At 27.1% G+C, this 23,960-nt stretch overlaps 1 protein-coding gene across 1 annotated transcript in view; it reads left to right on the forward strand.

Annotated features, from left to right (window-relative positions):
- Positions 1-17,401, forward strand: part of LOC100201348 (ubiquitin carboxyl-terminal hydrolase 3) — a 32,021-nt gene extending 14,620 nt beyond the window's left edge. Inside the window, exons 5-17 of the mRNA XM_065816292.1 lie at positions 2,198-2,284; positions 2,515-2,602; positions 6,030-6,118; positions 6,495-6,611; positions 6,785-6,901; positions 6,983-7,124; positions 8,101-8,152; positions 10,976-11,059; positions 11,974-12,092; positions 12,456-12,578; positions 15,613-15,683; positions 15,782-15,822; positions 17,003-17,401. Of these exons, the coding sequence (XP_065672364.1) occupies positions 2,198-2,284; positions 2,515-2,602; positions 6,030-6,118; positions 6,495-6,611; positions 6,785-6,901; positions 6,983-7,124; positions 8,101-8,152; positions 10,976-11,059; positions 11,974-12,092; positions 12,456-12,578; positions 15,613-15,683; positions 15,782-15,822; positions 17,003-17,145 (1,273 nt within the window). The 3' untranslated portion in view covers positions 17,146-17,401. The remainder of the gene's footprint in view (positions 1-2,197; positions 2,285-2,514; positions 2,603-6,029; positions 6,119-6,494; positions 6,612-6,784; positions 6,902-6,982; positions 7,125-8,100; positions 8,153-10,975; positions 11,060-11,973; positions 12,093-12,455; positions 12,579-15,612; positions 15,684-15,781; positions 15,823-17,002) is intronic.
- The last annotated feature ends 6,559 nt before the right edge of the window (positions 17,402-23,960 follow it).

A 23,960-nucleotide genomic window follows, 5' to 3' on the forward strand; every position in this document is an offset into this window, starting at 1 on the left:
TCATGCCCAATTTCCATCAGTAATCAAACATTCCATCATGCCCAATCAACTTAACTAGTACACTCTTACCTAACTTTGCTTTACGACGGCATGCAGCTTAAATCTTTTAGTGGCGGCATGTAAAAATAAATATATGTGAAAAATGTGTAATATTCGTTCATTATAAGTTCATAATTTATTTACTGTAGTTACTTTTTTCAAGTTTAACAAGTTTTATTTTAAAAAAAATCATTCTTTTTTTTTTCAATTCATTTTTTTTTTGTTAACTATTTTTATGTTAATAGTTATAAAGCAAAGCTTTTATAATCAAATAATCATAACCCTTTTCATAACAGAAAGCAAAAAATCCAAATAAATTTTGTGCAGGCCTTATGTCTGCTTAGTACGGCACTCTTGTGCCAACCTGAATTCCTTCGAATTTCGCAGGCTGATGTTCCATCATCCTATTGGCCAATGTACCTGTTATAGAAACCGGCAGAGTCAACTTTTATCTTATGATTAATAAATTTTACCTTATATGTTTACCTGATCTTTTTTACTGTGACAGCTTTGAACAGACTTGTAGTGTTTCAAACAAAAACAAAAATGATTAATTTTCTGTTTTATGAAAACAATGATGATTATCTGTTTTAAAAAAGGTGATAAATGGACTATTATGATGATGTATTGTTTGTTAAGGTTTTTTTTTAATTAAAACTAAACTTTGGTAAGTTCTTGTAATTTAAATGAAAAAATCTCTTTGTTTTTTTGCATTTTGTCATTCAAGACTATTTCTAACTTCAAATTACTAACTTCTAACCAATTATGTTTAACATGCAATGAGCTTCAAAACGACTTATTGTTTTTACTCTCAGACCATAACTTATAGTTATAGTAAATACACATTAGGGATTTACTGGAGGTTCATTGGAGTCGGAAATTTAGATTAAGGTTTTCAATTGACAAGTTGTAAAAAAAAATTTTAAAATGTTTAGTTTATTTTTTTAATAATAAAACAAAATTGTTATGAATGTGACTCTCAAGTTCGATAGAATGCGCTGTGTCCTAAATTTAGATCTTTATTAAACTTCTTTTTTAAAATTATTTAGGCAGAGAAAATCAATCAAAACTTCCGACCTTTGGAACTTGATTCAAATCTTGGTCATTGCATTATTGGTTATTACATCTTTAATATTTTTTATAGTACTATGCTATAATATGAATTGATTTCAATAAAGTAATTTTTAAATCACCATTACACCTTAGATACACTTATGTTACATCCCTAATACATATCAACATTGTCATTTTGTCATGTTTGCTTTTTAATCTTTTGTCTGTTAAAGTTATGTTCAATGTTCTAAATATTTGCATGATTAGTGAATTCAATATCTTAAAACACTACCACAACAATGCAAAACAGGTTTAGGAACTTTGTTTTATTAAACTTCAAAATAATTATAAAATAAAAAACTGTAATGTGTACGTGTAAAGGTACTTGAGTATTAATGTGTTCTACCACATTTCTTGTAATTACAAGATTGAAAAAATAAATTTTATAAATAAAAAAGATTTTAAGTTCAAGTTGAAAATAGTAATGGCTTTGCTGCGTTTTATATTGTGTAATAAGTTGTAAGGTCTTTTGTAAAGTTGCATGAATTGCATTGCTTCTTTTATTTTGGACAATTTTTATAGAAACATCTTTGACTGGCACATATCCATCACTCAATTCATAGGTTAAGTCGCAATTTCCTAATATCATTTTTGCGCTCTAAATGTAAACGCATTCTATTGTGAGTCAGGCTATTTATCAGTCAATGTATGTACTGAAGTCCTTGCAACTTCCTGTTTTTTTTTGATGTCATCCGCATGCATCTATTGCTACATTTATATATATATATATATATATATATATATATATATATATATATATATATATATATATATATATATATATATATATATATATTTTTATATAGTTATTATTTTTATTAAACTGTTTGTGATAGTGTCACAAGTTATTTGTTTGTTGATTGCAGAGATATTATTAATTAATTGTCATTAAAATTACCTCTGGATTTTTCTTAAATTATTGTCATCAATAGTTTGAATTTTGTCTAATTTTGCTCAATTAGAGAAATTATAATATATCCGGAGAATTTAAAGTATATAAGCTTGTTTCTAGTTTATAAGTTTGTATAATAAATCTCTATTTTAGCTACAAATGTGATGATTTCGTTATTAACGATACAAGCACTGGAGATATAAATCTAATTCGCACTGCACTACAAAATGAAATTCCAAGGTTAGTGGCTAAATTGCTGATAAAATCTGATGTTTACAAGCGAGCGAGTTTGATGAGTGAGTTAACAGCCAAGTTATATATTGATGGACAGTTTTAGGACCAGAAAGCCAAGTTCTAAGTTTCTAATCTTCAGAAATAGAAAGGTTTGAAAAAAGTTCAAGATTATCTGAATATTTCTTTGAAAATGAAACAAATAATTTATTTTATTTAACCTTTTTGAATGAGTTTAGAATCCAGAAGCGAAAAAGGAGACAATCTATTGATCAACAAATTTCAAAAGAATCGCCTATGAAAAAACTTAATCGATCTCCCTCAAAAGTAAAAAAAAAGTTTTTGTAAAAGTTTTTTTTGTATTTTAGTAATAGCGGTTTCATTACATCGTTGTTTTATTTTATCATTACACGACATTTAGATTATTATACATTCTCCGATTTTTGTAACCTCTTATGCCACTGTTTTATAAGTTGTTTAACCTCATATGCCACTGTTTTATACAATTGGAAAAACAACTATTTTACTGAAAATTATTTTATTAATTTTTATTGTATCTAATTTATTACATTGTGATGAAAATTGTTGTTTATCTAATACAATGCAAATAAAATAGTATATAGATATCCATTCTCAAAATTTGGCATTTCAATTATTCTTAAAGTATTTAATGTCATTGATTTTTATTTGTTCCTGGTAGTGTACAAACCATTTTAATTGTTGTTTTTAGATTTTTTAAATTATGTTAGGGTTATATTTTTCTGGATTTACAGAGCCCTGAATATGAACTTGGTTTATAATGAAATTTTAAATATATTAACTTAAATTTGATTAGTCTGATTCATTTTGATTAAATTGTTTAAATTTTAAACCTAATAAAATACAGAGATGCATAAACTGTTAATGTCAGATTTAAAAAAATGACACTAATATCTATTATATTAATGTAAAACCCTTAAAATTGCCCCATAGTATTTTTAGAAGAGCTTGACATGGGTGTAGCATATTAAAAAGAAAATTAAGTTAAAGGATTGCTTAAAGAACTATATTTAATATATATTAAGTTCTGGTTGTCGACCAAGTTTTGCATATTAGCATAAGAGTTAGCAAGATGCACTTAGGCAGAACATGCATATGTTCCATGCATATTTTTTTCTCCATATTTATTATCTTTAAATAATTAAAAATTAAATAATTTCATTTATATTGATCTAACCAATATTTTGTCAACAAAAGTTACTGTAAAAGTTAAATGTTAATATGAATTGGTTTACTTATAGGGTACAACAATAGAAATTGACATTTTCTTGATCTATTATTAGAACCAAGAGTCTATTATTAGATCTAATATTTAAATAGATTATATATTTAAGTATATTAAATTTGGACATGGAATAAACAAAAAAAATTTATTTTTCGAACTTAGCACTTTGAAAATTCACTCCTCGCATATATATATATATATATATATATATATATATATATATATTATATATATATATATATATATATATATATATATATATATATATATATATATATATAAAAGAAAACATCAAACAATATGAATTCTCATAATACAAATAATAATTTATTTTGAGAAATTTTCACTGGGTTATGGACACCAGCATCATCAGCTCGTAAAATAATAATATAATAATTAATATAATAATAAATATTAATATAATTTTCCAAGATAAAAAACTGAACTTTATGAATACAAAAAAAACTTAATGCTTGAAAATTAACTAATTCATATTCTTTTTCATAACATTAATTTTAAATAAAATCAGGAAATTTAATGTTGAATTTTTTTTTTAAACTTCAGAACAATTTTTATAAAATGTTAAAAAAATATAAACTGAATAGTTAATACTATGAAATGCTACTATAACAGTTACTTATGTAATATATTACGAGCTGATGATGCTGGTGTCCATAACCCAGTGAAAATTTCTCAAAATAAATTATTATTTGTATTAAGAGAATTCGTATTGGTTGATGTTTTCTTATTATTATAACATACACTCTTATACACGATGTCTACACTCAAATCATATATATATATATATATATATATATATATATATATATATATATATATATATATATATATATATATATATATATATATATATATATATATATATATATATATATATATATATATATATATGAACCCATGAGATGAATAGTGGTATAAGACACATTTTTTCAATATTTTGAGTTATTGCCACCAAGGGTTAGCATTTTGTTTATTCTATTACATGGCAAAGTGGTATAAGTCTAATGAAATCGATAATGATGCTGGAACTGTTTTTTGTTATGCTCTTCACTAAACAGCTGTTTTTGTTCACAGCCATAGTGATATTAGTCAGACTTATACCAAACTAGATATGAGTGACTTATACCACTATGCATCTCAGGGGCTCATATATATATATATATATATATATATATATATATATATATATATATATATATATATATATATATATATATATATATATACACACACATACACACACACAGGTCTTGGCCAAAAGTAAATGAGCTCAAGAGCTGAAAAATGTCTGTTGCGAGATATCAAATTTTGTGCAAGCTACATATATATTCACAATCTTTTGTTTCAACCCAATGTTTTTTCTAGCACATTTTTTTGTGACACAAGATGTTGTTAGGTAGATTAAAAAATTTATTTCTTATAAGGTTTATTAAAAAAATTAATTTCTTGTAAGAGGATAAGAGTATAAAAAAAGTTTTCAAGTTTTTGAAATCAAGTTTCTGTTTTATTTACCAACTTAAAACAATAACATGAGGCCAGCTTTTGCTGGTCACACATTTACAATTTCTTTTATTTTTATTTACTAAAAGTGATTTCTCTTTATTTATTTCATTAATGTTAAAAATGATAATGTTGACATTTTGTACTTCAACAGTATTCTAAAAATGTCAAATCATTTGAGTTTCTTAACTGAGATTATAAACCTTTAAGAGTTAGTAAGATTATAAACTTTTTAAGAGTAAAGTTTCTTTATCAATACCTCATCTCTCTTTTATAGTTTTTACTGCCTTAAATGTATTGAAGGTACTAATACTAAAAGTATGACAAGATTATAATTTTTTTTAAAGCAAACTATTAAACAAAATCTGCTCGTCTTGATTCAATTAATTAAGAGTTGGTGATGCCAATTACTAATCTATATCGTACAAAAAATCTGCCATGAATCTGGCATTGTGTTCATTTAGTTGCTAAGTTAGCATCTTTTAAGGTTACCTCTTTTTATCATGTTTTCCATTCCCTAACACTCAATTATTTTCTCTACCACTACAAATCTATTATTTGTATCTATATGAAATACTGTTGTTTTATTTGGACTGGTTCTTCTAATAATCCCTTTCTCTAGACATGGTTGTCTAGAGGAGAAAAGGGAAATATTTTTGTAGAGAAAGAGATGCAACCTTACAACAATAAAGCATTGTAAATGTCTTATTGTTGTAAGTTTGCATATCTTTCTCTACAAATATATTACGGGGGATGCTCAAATGAGCTATCATCTCTTGTTCCTTCAACCAAAACTCAATTCAACTAAAACTTGCGTGACTTTCGAGTTTTAGTTGTTATATTAAATTTGTTTGATGTATAAATTTTTATTTGATTTTTTAATATATATTTTCATTTTATAATACATTTAACTTTTCTCTGAAAATTTTTTATTTTAAATATGATTAACAAAAGTATGTGTACATTTAGGAAAATAAAGGAGGAAATAATGTTCGCACTGTTGGATTGCGCAATCTTGGAAATACATGTTTCATGAACGCAATATTACAATCTCTAAGGTTATTGTTTTAATATTTTAAATTGTTATTATAATCAGTTACCATGACAGCATCATCTTTAATATTTTTAACTCAGGCCATATAGAACACAGAACAAGAACTCAGGCAGTTGTGTAAAACACTGTACCTATAAGCCACATTTAGAACAAATATTTACATGGAGTTATATAGTAGTTTGCAAATATGGCATCAGTATAATGTACTATATCATCAGTATAGTATACTAAAGTTAATAGAATCATTTTTTATGTTGTTTAAGAAATAATAATAATCAATAACTGTTTTGGGTTTTTGGGTTTATAATCATTGGTTTATTGATTATTTCTTTATTTGGTTAATTATGTCTTGAATCTATCATAATTGTTTTTTGTTTTAGCAATTTGAAATACTTCAGTGGTTATTTCAAAGAGTTACCTGCAATAGAATTGAATGTGAAAAATATGGATGAACAAACAAAAAAATATTATACACGAAGTTATCAGTCTGATGACATGTAGGTGAAAATAACAATATTATACACAAAGTTATCAGTCTGATGACATGTAGGTGAAAATAATAATATTATACACGAAGTTATCAGTCTGATGACATGTAGGTGAAAATAATAATATGTTGAATATACTAAATTGTAAATCAATGAATTTCAAATCTTTATCCTTGGTTTAGCTCATTAGTTGAAGAACTGCGTAAAGTTCTTTGTGCACTATGGCAACAAGGTTCGAATACAGCTATTTCGCCTGAATCTCTTTTTACTGTAGTTTGGAAGGTTGTACCAAGATTTAGGTTGTTGTATTTAATGTTGAATTTTTAATGATCTTACTGCATGCTTTTATCACTGTTTTAAATTGTTGATTTTTCAAATAGAGGTTATCAACAACATGATGCTCACGAGTTCATGCACTGTTTGTTAGATCGTGTACATAATGAACTTTTAACATCAAAAAGATTTACAAATGGCTGCGATACAATTATATCAGGAATATTTGGAGGACAACTACAAAGTGATGTAATTAGTTTTTTTTCGTTTTTTTTTTTAACGCAAATTTTCATTTAAAACTATTTAGCAAAAAGATTAAAACAAATGTACTCTAATGAAAAATGCTATTTATCATTACATTTGTACACAATAAATAATGAAGAGTTTTTGAAAGCATGTCATCAGCTTAACTTCAGTTTCTATGAAATTCATTTATATAAAAGTTTCTATAGAATTTATCTATACAAAAGTTCTATAAAGTTCATCTTTATAAAAATTCTATGAAAAGTTACAAACATCCTCAGTTTTGCCCCTTCAGTCCTGTTTTGCCCTCTATAATGTTATTAAGGTAATGATGTTATTCATTAATATATATTGATGAAAAGGGGTTACATCAGCACCTTCTGCGATTCTATTAATTTGCAGAACAGCAAACTTCATGAATCTCTTTTCTTCCCTGCATCGTCCTGTAAAGTTGTAGATACGAATTATCATATGAATTTAAAAGCAGTTAGTTTTACACATTAAACAATAATGGGTATGATATTACCACAAAACACTTTTTTATGTAGCAAATTGATATATGTGAAACTCTGTTAATTGCAATTCCTCAAACTGTACAAGATCAAAAAATTCTACAACGCAAACCTCCATTAACTTGTACATTTATTCTTGTGTAATTACTACTTAACAGTCTGAAAATATTTTAATTTCTAGAAATTTCTTAAAATTTCTATTAGTTCAAGAATTTTCTAGAATTAAAAGTTTTTAGACAAATATTGAAGTATTATCTTTACTATTGAAGCAATTATTAAATAATTTTGAATATTGTAAAAAAATATTTTTTTATTTTTTTTAGTCATAACAAGTTAGAATAACACATTTTGTACCCAATAATAAAAAAATTTTTTTATCTATATAGTAATTTTTTTAAAGACACTAAGTTTTTATTTTTGATATATGAATAAATTTTTATTAAAAACTCTCTGGTCGTTATTTTTAATAGGTAACTTGTCTCACATGTGGCACTATCTCTAAGAAACAAGAAGCTTATCGAGGTAAGTTAACTACACACATAAAGAAATAGTAAGAGGCTTTGCTGGGAGTAGCCGGATTTCATCCCCATCTCCCTCCAGACCCATGTAAGTCTGTTTATGTGGGCAAAAAAAAAAAAAAAATTTAAATAAAGCCTATATGTAAATGTTTTTTATAGTTATTCTTTTTTAAGTTTATTGCAAATGTCAGTTAAAATTTAAATAGCATAATATATATCAATATATATATATATCATAACCAACCATACCTAACTTTTTCTGTTGTAGTGTTAGAGTACAATCTAAAAATGATTCCCAATTTTAATAAGTATATTAGGGCCTTTACAAAAGCAGGGTCCATGGCACTCAGCAAAAACCTGGAAAACCAGGTTTTTGCTGAGTGCCATGGACCCTGCTTTTCAAAAGTTTAGAAAATCAGAGAATACCTAGAAAAGTCAGAGAATTTTTTTTGAAAATCTTCAAAATCAGGGAATATTTTTCGGTTTTATATTAAGTTTGAAGTTATTTTGCAATATAAATATTTTGAGTCTTTATTATTATTGAAGGTTACTCACTACAGTGGCTTTATAAGTATTATAATATATAACAACTATAAATTATAAATCTTATAATATCTTTCTCTTAAAAGCAAGATCTTTGAGTTTTTGATCAACAAATATTAACAACCCACCTTGAGTCAAATAACTTACTGTCAAACAATCAATACAGTTTTCGATTTTCTCTTTCTACAGCTGACTTGCTAACTGCTTTTTTTTCAGTAACTTCTGGGGTACCCTAAAGTTCTATCCTTGATCGTGTTTTGTTTCTTATCTTCATAAATAATCTTACTGACAACCTTACATATAAAGTGTCTTAATTTGATGACAATTCAACTTTATACTCCTGTCTTGACAAAAAATATCATCCTTTAAATTGCCTTTTTGATTGGGCTGGTTCTTCTAATGGTGCTCTTTCTCTTCTAGACAAGGTCTAAAAAGACATTGTAAACATACTTGGACCTGCTCTATCTGCTAACTTTGAGCCTCTCTCCCATCATAATAAAGTTGCGTCTCTTTTAGTACTAATAGTAAGTTGGTTCTGCTTAAAAGAGCTATCATCTTGAGTTTCATCAGCTAAAACTCATTCTTGCTTGACTCGTCATTCAGCAAAGTCTTATTCTTTTACTGTATCTGTCCCTGCATCCTCTTAAATCTTTTATTTGTCTAGTTTTTTCCCCCACACCTCAACCCTTTGGAACTCTTTCCCATCTTTATGTTTTCCTGACTCATACAACCTACAGCTTTTCAAGATTTCTGTCAACCGTTTTCTTGCTCTTTAACTCTATTCTTTGTTTTAATATTGTAATAATTAACTCTTAATTTAATAGTGGTTGCTTGCTTTATTGCTGGGATTGAATTGTAATATTAAAAAATATATATATTTTTAGATAAATGTTTAATTAAATATAATAATTTAATAAGACTTCAGAAAAGACCTATTTTCAAAAAGAAAAGTTACAACATATTTATAAAGAATGGTTAGAAAGAACTGGAAAAAATTTAAATGTAAAATCAATAACTGCAAGACTATTAGTCAAAGATCATATGCTATCAAATAATCTTCAGCCGCATAATTTCAAAATTATAAACAAAATGATCATCAATGTAAAATCTGCCCATAAAAGATATAGAAGTTACCTGAGTTCAATCACAGACAATAATAAAAAAGATCAATTGGCAAAGAAAGTTGCAAACAACAAACAAGACAAGATCAACTGAAGAAAACTAGTGAAATACTATAAAATGAAAAGCAAATAAAAAAAAAAAAAAGAAATTAAGAAATTAGAGCTTTTCTGAACTCAAGGAAAAACTACTTGAAAACAGGTGAAAATCGGGTATTACTCAGGGAAATTGGATTTCTAAAACTGCCATAAACCCTGCTCTGAAGGCAAACCCTAATTTTCTGTTCGAAACAAAATTGTTGTTTTCTTATACAGAGAAATAGTTATATTGATTATATTTATATTTAACTAAGCTAAAACATAGAAACATAGAAATTGAATAAAGTCAGAATCAAAAACAGCTATAACTACTTGTGTCTTTTTAGTAATAAGGTAATAAGTAATAAGGTAGATGGAAATGTTGGACAGGAACTGGGATAATGAAATAAAGATTTATTTATAAATTTTGTTTTTTGTTTAATTGTCCAATAGTTTTTTTTTGCTGAAATTAAGATATTTCTAACTATGATTTTCAATGCCCTGCAACAATCGTTCTCTTTTTTGGTTATGATGGTAGTAAATTCTGAAATCAGTTTTATTCCTCTTAATGTAGTCTCATTTAGCACCTTTACCATATGAACAAACTTCTCAGCTTTTTTGTATCTTGATTGCTCCATTACTGTCTCATCGGTTTAGAAAGCCAATCTTTATTTATGCTTAAAACTTTAAACCATGTGTGAGACTTAAGTCTTATTAAATTGACAAACCAGTTTGACAAGTGATTTTGCAAAAAACTGGCTTACCTAAACTCTCAGTTACTTATGCCATATCTTGTTTCACAGTGAAACTAAAATGTTTGCTGAACAGAGCAAATGGAACTGTCTGTCAAACACTATTAGTTTACCTAGGGCTCTAGAATACTTATTAAATCCTGAAAAAATTATTCTTGCATTTTTTTGAATATATATATATATATATTTTTGAATATATATATATATATATATATCATAAAAATTTCTTACAATCTTAAAAACTGTTAAAAAATATTGGTTTTCATCATAACTATGTTGTGTTTTTACATATTGAAATAAATGACATTTTTACAACTAAAAATTTTTTTTCTCCAGATTTATCACTTGATATTCCCTTCAAACCTAAATTAAAAGTGTCACCTGGTAAAAAGAAAACACCCAGTGCTTGTCAACTTATTGGTAAGTATATTACAACAGCTTACTAACACAAAAGTGCTAACTGAGCTATTAATGTGATAGAATTTCATATCTTGTTATATCATACTTTACAGTTGTTATAGAATTTTTTAGTATTTTAAAAAGACATGAATTGGTTCTAGTTTATTAGTTTAATAACATAGCAATTACAATAAGAGTTAAAATAGCAGAACAATATCGGTGTAAAAGGTGTTAAACATGACAAATGACATAACAATTTAAAAAGTTTAAGTAATTGAACTACGATGCCACAAATTTGGGTTTAATAAGTTTAACTGTTTAAGAGGTTATATTTAATTTGGGTCAAAAAGACCAATAATAAATATACCTTTTTAACATTATTTGTGTGAGGCAATTTTGTTTTAACATCTCCTGTTTGTTCTGTGTTGTTTTTCGGTTCAAGGATGGTTTCTTCTGTCTGATTTCTAATAGATCCTTGAATAACACTGCTATAAATGAATTAAGAAGTTGATCTGAAAATGACTTTATGTTAACAATTTGACTTAAGTGCTTTTTAATTTATTTAATATAAATTAAGTTTATCCAGCAATAAGTCATTTTCAATTTAATAAGCACCTAAATATACAACATAAAATGTTATGTCACAAAGACATTTAATACCATGTATTTAATCAAATACGCATATAATTTTATTCCTTACTTGTGGCGCTTACATATAGCACTTATTCTCAATTTACTGATGAAACACTAAGCTATGAAACACTAAGCTATGAAACACTAATTCATGCCAATGCATCATTGACTTATCAATCGAAAGGTTACGATATGGAATTTTATGAAGCAAAAGTTATTTAACCTTTTGATGTTTCACTTTTCAATTTCTTAGTGCGTTTTTAAAGTAAAGTAGTATGTAATTCATTATTTATTTTGTTTAGACTGTTTACAGAGTTTTGTTGAGATGGAAACATTAGATGAATCTGAATGGTACATGTGTGAAAAATGCAATAAAAAGCAACCATCCACTAAGAAATTTTGGATACTCCGTTTACCAAATGTAATAATTTTGTTTCTTGATGTTATTTATTTACATAGTAATAAAAATTATAAAAAAATATACATACAAAAAAACTCACAGCTGTTTAATCACAGATTTTTATTCTTGATCTAAAGTTTTTAATTTTTGTTTATTTTTTATAATAATTATAAATAAGAAATTACAAATTTACAAAATTAAGATTGATCATAAAAATCACAGCTGTGACAGATCAAAAGAGTTTTTTTTTTTTTGTATTGAGTGTGTATTTCTTTATAATTTTTAATAAAATTATTTTATGTTATTAATTATTTTTAGTACTGCAATTATGTTTATTATTTAGCATATATATAGTATATGTTTTAAGTGGTTTCCTATTGTTAGGTACTTTGCTTACATTTAAAAAGATTTCGCTATTCACCACTTGCTCGTACCAAAGTTGACACATTTGTTCGATTTCCTATTAAAGAACTTAATATGGATCCTTTTATATTAAAAACTAACCAGGTAATAGACATGACAATAAAAGGTTTGATTTTGTTTTCATGCATAAATTTATTCAATATAACTTTTATATCTAATTGAAGACCTTAGTGCTAAAAGTATTTAAGTAACAAAATACTCATTCTGAGATAAAGCAGTTAAAATACTCAAACTAACCTTGAAATCAGGCAAGACATGCTAATAGATTTCTAATAACTGCTATATCTTTACGTTATTATAATGAATAAACCTGCTCATTTTAAAATCCTAAACCCTCATCTTTTAGAAGATATGTGAATTTATTTTTAGGACTTAAGTACTTTTTATCCTATTACTAGACTTAGGTACTTTTTGCCCCGAAAAGAAATACTGAACTAATGTAATTTTTAAACATATTGTTACTATAAAGAAATAAGTCTATTTTATGTCTTCAATATCACTTGTGTTTCCATCTATATCTATGCTATGAATATTACTATAAAAAGTAACTTCTTCTGGAGATTCAAATGTGTTAAAATTTCACAAATATCATAAAATTTGGCCATGACCTGGAAGGGGATACTTTACATAAGCTTGTGTTATAGAGATATTCTTATTTATCAATCTCTGATGGCAAAGATGTAACAGTTTTTATTCTGTGAAAAACAGTTATCCATGAAAATTATAATTTTTATAGTTGTAGCTAGAGGACCAGAAATGAAATGACTTCATTTGGGCGCTTACCTGCAAAATGTTCAGCATATTGATACATGTGAGCAGATTCATTTACATTGTCATGAATGCACAAATTGTGAATCCAAAGTCGACGCTTATAATACTCTTGTCCAATGCCAGTTAAAAGAAGGGGTAAATTTTTTTCAAAGTTTAAACAGGTCACTGCAGTGTCTTTGCTTAGTTTTGCATCTACTTGCTTTATTGATTTGCACATTAAACACATATAATTTCTTTATGTGAAGCTGATGTTAAAATTTCAGTTTATTTACCAGAATCACATCATTAATTGATTCGGCTGCTTGAATTTGTGCCTGAAATTTTTGTTACTTATCACATATGTCACTTTTTGGAAATCCAAGTTTAATATTAAATTCAGCGTTAAATATGACATGGTAAAGCCAGTATTGACAATCATTAGGCATAACATTTGGATTTGCCTTTAAAAATAGGCAATGCATTTCTACCACAGTCAGAGATGAATCCAGATATTTTTTTTGTTTGTTTTTTGATCTGCTGTAGTGGCCAAACGCTATCTCTATTTTTATTTATCAATTTTTTTCGATTTTTGTGTTTGCCCCGGCCATCTCTAATGGGAACAGTAAAGTTAAGAACTTCTTTTTTAAGTCTAGATTCTGTTACCCCATGAATAGCAAGAAATGCTGCTTTGCAATTTGCAAAAAGGTCTAGAAAAGAAAATGGCAAAGAACAAAGCAGCTTCTTCTATTCAGTCACTGCAATGGACCAAACTGTTTCTGTTTGCAAATTGCAAACAGAAACAGTTTTATCGGCTTTTTGTATCTGCCACAACATGTTTATAACTTGGACATTTGCTCAGGAGTACGGGCTGGAATGGTCTGTTTTTTTGGTAAATAATATTTGTGTGTTGCTGAATCGTATACACAACATGAGATTGGCTGCACTTGAGCTTTCAAGCAATTTGTTGGGTGGAAATGCCAGAATGACAATCAATCATGCTTTTCACCTTGGTAATATTGGTTTTAGTCATTATTTTAACTTTTCGAACAGAACCAAAAACACAGTTTTGATTTGCCTTTTTCCCACATTGATATGTATTTGTAAATACTTGCTCTTGGGTGATTTTCTTTCAAAAGATGATCCACGACAACTTTTCTACCTTCCTTGAAATGCGAATCACAATACCTGTACACACGATCAATCAAACTTTCATGCTTCATTTTGATGTAGATTACAAAATAGTAAGAACATTTTCAGAAAACTTTGCCAGCAGCAGCTACAGAGTGTGGGCTCTAAAATAGAAACAATAAATGAATCAGTGCACAAAAAAAAATTCAAAAATAAAAACCCTTAAGAAAACCTCAAACTTTACTGTTCACCTGCTATATATGTATAAATGTTTTTAAAGTTATAAACTTATTCTAAAAGCCGTTTGGTGGGAAAGTTAAGATAAGTACTTTTAGCACCGAAATTGAGGACTTAAATACTACTTGTTTAAAAAATTGTATCATTCTTATTTTTGGCTTGTTTTAAAGGGGGGCATAGGAACATATTTAAATGTTGCAATTTATCCAGTACACAGGATTTAACCATATTAGCAAAAATTGCCAATTAGCTTGGTTTTATCAAAATGTGACTTTAGTACTTTAAACACTAAGGTCTTCAATTGTTATATAAACTATATGTATATATGTGTATATATATATATATATATATATATATTTGTGTGTGTATGTTTGTATGTATGTATATGCATATTACACATATTGAATTAATATGGTATTAGATGTTACGTGATCATTGCATATCAGGTATGCAGAGTTCCAAAAAGGACTCCAGATTCGAAAGTCACAAAAAGATTTCTTTCTAGTTTTTGGTATCCAGGAACTCTAAAATATAAAAAAGCTTATGGACTACTAATGGGACAAAAATTAGAGCTTTTAAGTAAAAGAAACAATCATTTTTTGACCCCAGAGTCCTTTGGTATAATGTCAGCAAGGACTTCAGGCTTAAAAACAATAAGTTCCATGTCATTAAATTTCATGAATTTTTTTCTTATAGCAGATCATAAGTCAACCAACATGTTTAGATTTTCTGGACACTACAGGCCTGGAAAAAGTAGAGATACAAAGCTGGAGTCCTTTTGGGTACTCTGCATCCCTGTTGCATATTCATATTATTATGCGTAAAATCTTTTATTATTAAAATATTTAACAAAAATAAATATATTTAATATTTAGTGATAAGTATCCAAATCAAAGTTTATGAATAACAAATGAATTAGTAAATTCAACTATAATTATTAAATAATGGACAATTTTTTTTTAATCTGATGACATCATACAGTTGCCTCTGAATAATTTTTTAGAAAACAAATCGCATGTCCATCAAAGCTCATCTTTATGACTTGGCAGCATGTGTTGTACATCACGGAAGTGGGTAGGTTAAAAATTAAATGTGTAAGCAGTCTTTTTTTTTTTACTAAAGTTTTTCCTTAAATCATAATGTTCAATTTAATGCGTAATTTATTTTTACAGTGCTGGATCTGGCCATTATACAACTTATGCAAGACATGAAGGTAAGTCTTTATTTTTATGACACAGTGAACACAAATCTATCAAAGGTGTAAAAATATATATATAAGACAATAAAACATTCTAGTAATGTTTTATAACAAAATATATTTTTTGAGTCACAGATTTAATTTTGTCCTGAATTAAAATTTTATCATTTCAAGTGACCTGCTATTGAGTAGCTCTTTTTAGGGTTTAAGTTACTGTGGGTTTTAGGGTCAATTTGGATTATCTAAGCGTGTTGGATATCAAAATATGTACCTTAAAAGTAAGGGAATATATATCTAACTTTGAATTTAATCAATTAAATATCTACTACTAACTGTCTATAAGAACAAACATCTTGCGCGGTTTTTGAATAGAAAAAATAAAATTTAAAGCAATGTTAGTTTTATTTTTTTTTAAATTCAATAATAATAAAATAAAATCAGAAACCTGAGGTACTCGGCTTACTTAGTCTTATCTTTACGAAAAATTGCTAGAACAATATTTCTTGAATAACTGAAGTATATTATATAATATAATAACTTAAGTATAATATTAACTTAGGCGTCGTTGAAATGCAGGAAATAACGTTCTTAGGTTCTTAGGATTTACAACTAGTAACCAATTTCGTTGATAGTCACAAGTCGGCATAAAAATATGTTACTACTGGTCAGACAAATTATTGTAACAGAGACAGCCGAAATAAGATGAATTAAAAAACTCCCTTAATTTCAGCACATTATAAAAATATTAGAATATATCTTTTAATGTGAATTGAATAAAAATATTGGAAACAGTAAAACAAAACAAAAAAAAGCTAAAAGACTTTAATGATATTAGTAATTGCGTGTAATCGAATATTTAGATATAAAATTAAAAAAAAACGAGATTAAGTCTTTTTCTTGCTTACAATTATATATGCTTCTTATTGAAGATATCAAACTGTGGCAAGTTTTCCAATAAAATATTGGGTGTGTCCGAGAAATGATTTTAATTGGCTTCACATTAATTACTTTGAACCAAAGTTCTTAAATATTTATCTAGTTAAGTAAATACTTTATTGAGTTTTTATCATTTTGACTTAGCATTACTAGTAAGTATGCGTAGCCCTAATGTAATATTACTAATTGAGTAATCAGATTTTTTTTAAAGAATTTTACTTAGCACGAATAATTATGTAGTTTAATCATTTATTTTTAGGCTCGTGGTATAATTTTAACGATAGTAGCGTGTCACTAACTAATGAAGAATCTATTCAACACTGTAAAGCGTATATCTTATTTTATACAAGGCAATACCCTGATGTTAGTATTATCGAGCGTATTAAAAATAATTATGTGTAATACCCGATTTTGTGGGTTTCCAGTTTTATAAAATAATGGTTTGTAGTGGTTTGCTTGATCCTTCTAATTTTCATTTTTAAGTTTAATTTTTTTTTTTTTTTTTTTTTTTGTTGCGAACTACTCTCATTGAACTAGACTTTGCTAATATCTAATTTAAACAAGCACTTTAGTATTTTTAAATTATAGGAAAATAATGAAAATTGTTGTAGATGATCGGAAAATTTCTATTTTATATTAAAAATGATATTTCTTCAAATACTCTTGTTTTTTCTCAATAGTTTTCTTCAAGAAATATTGCTATTTAAAAGTAATAATTACAATTGAAAATGTAAATCACTGGTGAAGATTTATCACATGTTTAATGCCAATAAACCTCTTTGAAATCCGCAGTCCCTGTGTTGTGAACCGTTTTTATTTCAGACAACATTTTGTTATCCAACTGAGAAAAAAAAATTTAATTTTTTTTTCAATTTGCTATACTTGATATTACAATATTTTGCAACATTTTCTCACCGTATCTAGCTGAAAGATATGCGCAACGCTCTCGTTTATCTAGGCTATCTGCTATCTAATGCTATCTGTAGCAAAATATTGCGTTGTTTCTGGTTTTTTTTTTCAAGTTACATAACCTAGATACGTGACGAAGGAGGCAAGGGAAATTTTACAAAAGGACTCAGTGAAAGGATGTATAAAAAATGGTCTTTTAAAATATGCTACGTTTTTAAAGTTTACGGTAATTTGTTCGACTTGAACTAATTGAGTTTGAGTTAACTTGAATTAATAATAAACCTAACTAAATGTTAAGATTTTACTAAAATTTAATTGGTGTTTTTATAGTGATAAAAGATTTTAAGGAATATCTTTTTAAAAGTTAGTAAAATATATTTTATTTTCTGACTTTATATGGTTACATAAAACTTTTTGTGATGATTTTTGTGATATGGTTACATAAAACTTTTTGTCTTCAGAAGTTACTATTTTGTAAAAATAAATTTACATTATTTTCAGGTCATACACGTAGAAAATTAATTTGAATTTTTTTATTTACTCTTCTATTTTCCATTTTTTCGAAAATGGTGTTCTTCATGTTCATATGATTTCTGGGCCCCAACTATATTATTACAAGCAATAAAACGAGAGGATCAAAATATTAGATGTAAGAGAGTAGGCTGTTATAATCAAGATATGATATAAGAAGTTTGTTAATTAATGATACACATGCAGTAAACAGTAGTGATAGATGATTCGACTCACAATTAGGAGGTTTGAGGTTCAATATCATTTTACACATTTGAAAGTGTATTGTTCAAGGTGTTTCACCGCGCATCAGCCTTGCTTAACAAGGTTCATGTTTCGGACTTTAGGGTTAAGTAAGAGTTTCAAATAAAGTTGAGATAAAAAGAGCCTTAACATTAGTAACCCCTTTGGAACCTAGGGAGGTAAACTTAACAACAATAATAAAAAGAATTAAAATACAAAGACTTGCTCAAAATAGCAAAAAGACTAATTAGACAATAATGAATACAATCTTCAGTAACTTTTATACATTTTCTTTCTAACATTTTTTAAAAAACTGAAAGTACAGAGAGAAAACACTATTTTTTTAATTTTATTTAGTAGGATCTATTGTCTTAAATATAGGAATTACGTTTGCTATTTACAAAGAGCCTGGAAAAGGTTTCATGACGTCATAAAAGTTAATTAAAGCGTTTTTATTTATATTGTCCTATTGATTTATTTCAAATTCATCAAGCGTTACATTTGCAAAGTAAAGAATTTGATGTTTCAAAAAACATCTGTTTTCTCATTAATTCTTTCCCTATTGTTGAAAAAACTTGATAAATTCAAGTTGCAGTTTCAAATCTAACAAGTACTTTAACGTCATTTGCGTAAATAAAAACTTGGAGTTCTTAAAACTCTAATCTTCTATTCCCAGGTTCAAAAGAACTTTTTTCATAAAACAAAACATACGGGAAGAGTACTTTTTAATTAATAAAACAAACATTTTTTATCAATTTAGACGCAATAATAGTGTTTCCGAGAGTTTCCAAGTGCTTCCAACTTGATCAAGAGATCTTATCATTTGAATTGATAAATAATAATTTTAAAAACATTGTCAGTTTTTGCTATAGGTCTCCTAATGGAAAAAAAAAAAAGACTATTGGAAAAAAAAATGGCTTCATGGAGAATTTACTAAAAAAAAATGCACCTTTTACTATTTAACAAATAGAGCGATAAAAAATTAGAAATTCTTATCACAAGATGCAATTGATTCTGAAAAACAAAAACACTTTTAAAAATAGAATAGGCAAAATTCTGAACTTTTGATACCAAACTGTATTTGTAAACTATTTTTATTAACAAAATCATACATTTAAAGGCTGTTATAGTCAACACTATGTAGTTTTGACTCATCAAACTTAAATAGTTTGTACAGCATTTTTATATTATATTATTATGTTAGTAAAATAAAAACTCGTAAAGTAAAAGACTTATCATCTTCTTGAATAATTACATGACAAAATACATTTTTAAAACTAAAGCAAAAGCTGTAAAAACAAAATTACAAAAATGACAAAAATCTGTTAATATCAAAAATCTGGCTAATAATAAAAGAAATAATAGAAAAGTAAAAAACAACTTCAATCACCTTATCACTTGCAATAGAAGTTTAAAATAAAATAATAAATAATACAATTGAATAAAAAAAAAAAAAAAAATAAAGAACCAAAGAAAACGTTAGAGTCTACTTTATTTTAGGATGATCTATTAATCAAATAATGTTGAACTAAATAGTGTTAGTAGTGCCCACTCGTGCGTTTTTACACGAGCTCAAAGTTACCGTTAAACCCGAGGTAATTGAAATATATGTAATATAAGGAGATGAGGAAACATAAGAAATTTATATACAGATATGTAAGTTATATGTAATAACAAAATTTCATTTAAAATTACGCAAATGTAGTGATTTCATTTTTATAGCGTTACTTACAAACGTCTTTAATTGAATACGTCTTTAGCATAGTTTGAGTGTAATGGTGGTATATGAAACGATCGTGTATAAATAAATATAATACAAAAAAAACTTTTAAAATGTCTCTTTTGTATAAGCTGTTATGGTTTGTATTTAAAATAGCGGCATGTGGACCACTGATTTATCGACGATATAAGAGAGGCTTTTTTTGCTACAATTATACATTTATACATTTGGTATAAATTTCTTATACAAATTGCACACAAAAAAATTATAAACTTTATATTTTATTCAAATTTTTAATAACTCCGGAAAAAAAATTTTAAATCAATAACCGCAATTACAAAAATAACATTTTATAAATAAATTTGATATTTTTATATATTTGATATCATATAAATATATAGTATATGTTTATATAATTTTATAATACCTTTTGTTTTTCAAAAATAAAAATAAAAATTGAAAGTTCAAAAAATACTTTTAGAAATTGAAACGTTTGTCTAAAAATCTGGACCGCTGATAAATAGCGGTTCGCGCAACAGGTACCGAAGCGCTTAAATTCTGTTGAAGTTAAATTTATTATAAAACTTTTTTTTTTCATAGCTTTAAAAAAAAAAATATATACACTTTTATTTTATATATATATACGACATTCATTTTTTGGTCATTGTTTGACAATAATTAGAAAAATATTTGAAATTTATATAAAATATAAATTTTCTACTGAGGTATTACCATGCCCCATCTCACCCCATGTTCTATTTCACCCCGCTCTCCCCTATAGTCTAGTTTTCACCCATTTTTAAATTTTTTTGTTGAGTTGTTATACGAAAAGCCATCTTGTCCCATTCGCCATCATAGCCCGTTTTCATTTAAATAAGAAATAAATATAAATGGTGGTTGTTAAATAGACTCACCTAGACGCGTATATTACGGGTCCTGCCTGCTAGTCTATATTAATGATTTACTTCATAAACTTAAGCAGCTTTTACTTTAGTCTTGACAAAAAGTCTTCATTTTTTGATTGGTTAAAGCAAGCAGCCAACCTTGAATGCGACCTCTATTTGGTAAAGCTTGACTCTTGCGATTTTATTCTCTCCCGTTTCCTAAAAAAAATAAATAGTCACAATATTGTTGAAATTCCTAAATTGATTAATGGCAACACTTTTGCTGAGTCTATTCTTTTACTGGCCTTTTATTATTTTACTGGCCTCTTGCTCACGTTCGAAAACGTTTTGTCAATATATTCAGACCTGCTCCAGCTGCAAAGCTTAAGCCACTGACAACTGTAAAATTGTATCTCTTTCATTCTTCTACAAATAATAAAAGTGTCAACCTATAACCACTTGTTTCATTGACCGAAACTCGTTCTCTCACGTAACTCGTCATTTAGCAAACTTGTTTTAGCAAAATGCTAAAGAATGAATGTGCCTAATATTTAATACGTAACGAATGTGCCTAATATTTAATACGTAACGAATGTGCCTAATATTTATCAAATTAACATTTACCAAAATATATTGTTAATACTAAAATTTAAGTTAGGTCAAACACCATATCATTTTATAAATAACTTTTTTGTTAGTAACGTTAATAAATATAACACAAGAGAAACTAGAAACTTTGTTATACCATTCAAAAAAGCAACGCTTTCTCGAACCTCAATTTCACATTGTGATCCCTATTTATACAACTAGTAATTAAAAATAAATCATTTTGCAATCCAGATAATCAGAATTCTTTGAAAACAAAGCTGAAAAATCTGATACTGAATTAAAACAAATACTCTGAATTTTTCTAACAAACTATAAATTAAATTACATATGTATCAGCTACAAAGTAAACTGACTCGTTTATGTGTATTATCTAAATGTTTTTCACCTTTTTCAAACAATACATTCAAGAAGTTATTTTTTCAAAAAAAAAAAAAAATACATTCTTTTTTTTTGTTAAAAATTTTAATTATTATACTGCATCTTGTTATGCTTAGTTTTTATTTTATCTTGAGTTTATTTTAATTTAAAGAACATTAAAGTATAGTTGTACTTAATATATATTTATATTTCACATAGTCATAATATATAATAATCACATTGTAAGGTCTTTGTGATAAGATGTAATTACGATCTTCTTGATGTCTATTTAGTTATAAATTCCATTATATATTTTGACTCACAAATAAGGTGTATCAAAAAATTGTTTATTTCGAAGATCAAAATATGAAAATGTTCAATCGTTATCATTTTCTATTAGTAACTTATAGTGAAAATTTCAGCCTTCCAAACTTACTCTAAAGTAAAGAATGTGGTTTTAAACAATTTCTATATAATAGAATTTTTCCCGAATATTATTACTTAAAGTTCCAAACATTGGTAGTTCTAAATTTAAAACATTCACAAAACACTGGTTTTATGAGTGTTGTCTGGTCACTGGTCATCAAATAGAATAAGGAAGATGCAGATTTTATGTGACAATTTTATTTCAGATAACTGTTCTAGATTGAGTTGGGAAGCAACAAAAACGTGATAACAGTAGTAATACTTATTAGATATTCTGCAGATACTTCTTTGTTACTTTCTTGAATACTTGCTGTCTGTTTTTATGGGCAACCTAGAAAATAATAAATAAACTTGAAAAAGCAAAGTTTTTTTGAAAAATAAAACTAAATAATGCAAGCTCTAAAATTCCAAGTATTTGAAATTAATCATTTAAATTGTTAAATAAAATGATATGGAAATACTTTAAACATTTTTACGGACATTATTGTATAGCATGCGCTTACATTGGGTGTACGTGCATGCTATACAATAATTATAAAATATTGGGAAGGGGTTCTTAGGTGCAATTGACTTCCTTATTTGTTATTAAAAATGAGCATGATATATGTTTGCTATTCTAAATTATCTAATTTTTCAAAAAACGACCCCCACCCCCTAACAATTTACACGCTACAGTTTTGTATAATAAAGTTTAGTAAATGCCTGAAGAGTATCCTGAAGTCTATTTGTCCCTATGTGTCCTTACAATAAAGTCTTGGATTAGCTTTATGTGACGTTCTGCCCGATTATTTACCACTGGAAGCTGATTAGCACAAGCAGAGAACTTGATAAATAACTTAGAGGCTTTTCCACTTTTGCAAGCAGCTTTCTCCCTCCACAGCACATGCTCTTTCTTTCTAGGAAAAAAAAAAGAAGATAACTTTGATTCCTAGGAGAAAAAAGAAAAGATTACTTTGCTCATTGACAAAATCATCAAGAGATGACATTAGAACAGCGACTGGCTGAATTCCAGGTTTCTCAAGCACTGTATATTCTTTTTCTGGAACGGCAAATCACAACAACTTTTTAAGGATGTTGTTCTTGATCTAAATCCCTGTCAGCAAGAGACAAAACCACAAACTGGGAAGCTAGATATCAAGTGTGCTGTATAAGGTTTTTGTTCAGAACTTTCCCAATCTCTGCGTAGACTTTGTAATCATCTAACATTTGGAGCTGGTAATCTATCTTAAAAGCTCGTAGGTCATTTGAAGGAGCTTGAGTTGCCATAGGACTCTTTAGAAAGAACAGACCATGGAAAAACACAATGAAACTTGTAGCAATGTTTATGTTTTTAGGAGTAGCAAGCACTAGTGTTTTTAAATCATTTGAATGATAGTTTTGTGTCATCTACAGCCACAATGACGTTGAAATAACGTTGAAAAAACGTCGCAAACCTACAAAATGCAATGTTGAAACAACGTTGAAATTTGGTGGAATTGGAAACAAAATCCGACGTTGAAAACCACGACGTTGAAACAAAGTCGACGAAAACGTTGTTTCAACGTTGTTCTAACGTCTTA

The sequence above is a fragment of the Hydra vulgaris genome, chromosome 13 (genome assembly GCF_038396675.1).
Source record: "Hydra vulgaris chromosome 13, alternate assembly HydraT2T_AEP".
NCBI classification, from domain to species: domain Eukaryota; kingdom Metazoa; phylum Cnidaria; class Hydrozoa; order Anthoathecata; family Hydridae; genus Hydra; species Hydra vulgaris.